This window comes from Chrysochloris asiatica, unplaced genomic scaffold, assembly GCF_000296735.1.
Source record: "Chrysochloris asiatica unplaced genomic scaffold, ChrAsi1.0 scaffold00412, whole genome shotgun sequence".
Taxonomy (NCBI): domain Eukaryota; kingdom Metazoa; phylum Chordata; class Mammalia; order Afrosoricida; family Chrysochloridae; genus Chrysochloris; species Chrysochloris asiatica.
Genome location: NW_006408930.1, coordinates 1,149,731 through 1,151,113, shown reverse-complemented (window position 1 = coordinate 1,151,113; position 1,383 = coordinate 1,149,731). Strand labels below are relative to the sequence as shown.

Sequence of the window (1,383 nt, the reverse complement as noted above, 5' to 3'; positions counted from 1 at the left end):
ATCTTTATGCATTCCATTTTATTTTTGACAACTTCCAGGTTTCCTAGATTCATAATTTGTACATTCCACATTATGATTGTTAATGGATGTTTGCAGCTGTTTCTCTTCATTTTGAGTTAGTCCCCATCAGCAAATGAAGGTCCCGAAAGCTTATATGTCATTAATGTCAACTCTATTTTGAAGATACAGCTCTTCTCCTGTTGTAATTTGAGTCCCTTCCAACCTGAGGGGCTCAACTTCTGGCACCATATCTTACAATGTTCCACTGCTTCTCAAGATTTTCAGTGACTAACCATTCAGTAGTGGTCCACTTCTCCTATTTTCTATTCTGTCTTCGCGTGGACACTAAACTGGTGGAACCCTTAGTCATCCTTTAGGTGTAGAAATGAACTTACCTCTATGATTCAATTTTCAGCCCAACAATACGTTTAAAAAGGGAGTAATAGCACTAAGAGGTATGAACTCCTTAGAATTATCAAGTATTTGAGAACAAATATGCAGCATTTACTCAAGGACACAGCTCAGAGGATTAAGAAAGACAAGTTCAGAAGCGTTAGGAAAGAAAGAGACATGAAAGCAGGAATCAGGGAGGAAGTGGGAAAAGTGATGTTACATTGTGGGAATTCCAATTAATGATATGAAACAAAATGTATGAGTTGAATGAAAAAGTGCTCTATCCTAAATCTTCACCTAATTCACAATTTTAAAAAAGAAAAGAAAAAAAAGTCAAAGGCTTTATCCAGCATGTTCCAAAATTGCCTCAGAACATCTATGTGAAGATTCCTATATACAATTCCAGATTACCTTGCTTTGGGAATTTGTTTAAAAGATCCAATGTTGGCAAAACTTTCCCTTTGTCATCCATTTGAATCCTCCAAATGATTATTAATTCAAATCTGCAAGAGGTAAAATACATATTTAAGTTTATTTTAAAATATGACTAAAAAAGCAAACAATATAAAGTGACTCTTCTGTGTCTGTGCTAGAAGAAGAGAAGAGATGCCACCCACCACCAACCAGAGCAGGTGAGGTCAGAGAAGACAGAGGCAACTGGTGTGCATCAAGTGCCCAGGGTCATGGTATCGTGCTGCAGGGTAAGCATTGGATTGTTATCTGCAAGGTTGGAGGTTCAGACCCACTAGCTACTCCTTGGAAACCCTATTCAAGTTCGCTATGAATCAGAACTGACTTGACAGCATGTAACAACTACAGGTGCCCAGGGTCAGAGAGCTGGGAAAGAGACTCATTCTGGGTCTCTGAACCATAGTGTGACATGGCCCCTGAAGCTGCTCTGAGACTGCCTGCCATGAACTTACCCAGGTTGGCTGGGACTCTGGATTCCCATGTAGCTAGAAGTAGCACCCTCAGGAAGTTGAACGATAT

The 1,383-nt window shown here is 39.6% G+C and overlaps 1 protein-coding gene across 1 annotated transcript in view; it reads right to left on the bottom strand.

Annotated features, from left to right (window-relative positions):
* CENPP (centromere protein P) overlaps positions 1–1,383 on the bottom strand; it is a 422,858-nt gene that overhangs the window by 11,359 nt on the left and 410,116 nt on the right. The window contains exons 8-9 of the mRNA XM_006876774.1: positions 1,317–1,349; positions 805–896 (exon numbers count right to left, since the gene is read on the bottom strand). Of these exons, the coding sequence (XP_006876836.1) occupies positions 805–896; positions 1,317–1,349 (125 nt within the window). The remainder of the gene's footprint in view (positions 1–804; positions 897–1,316; positions 1,350–1,383) is intronic.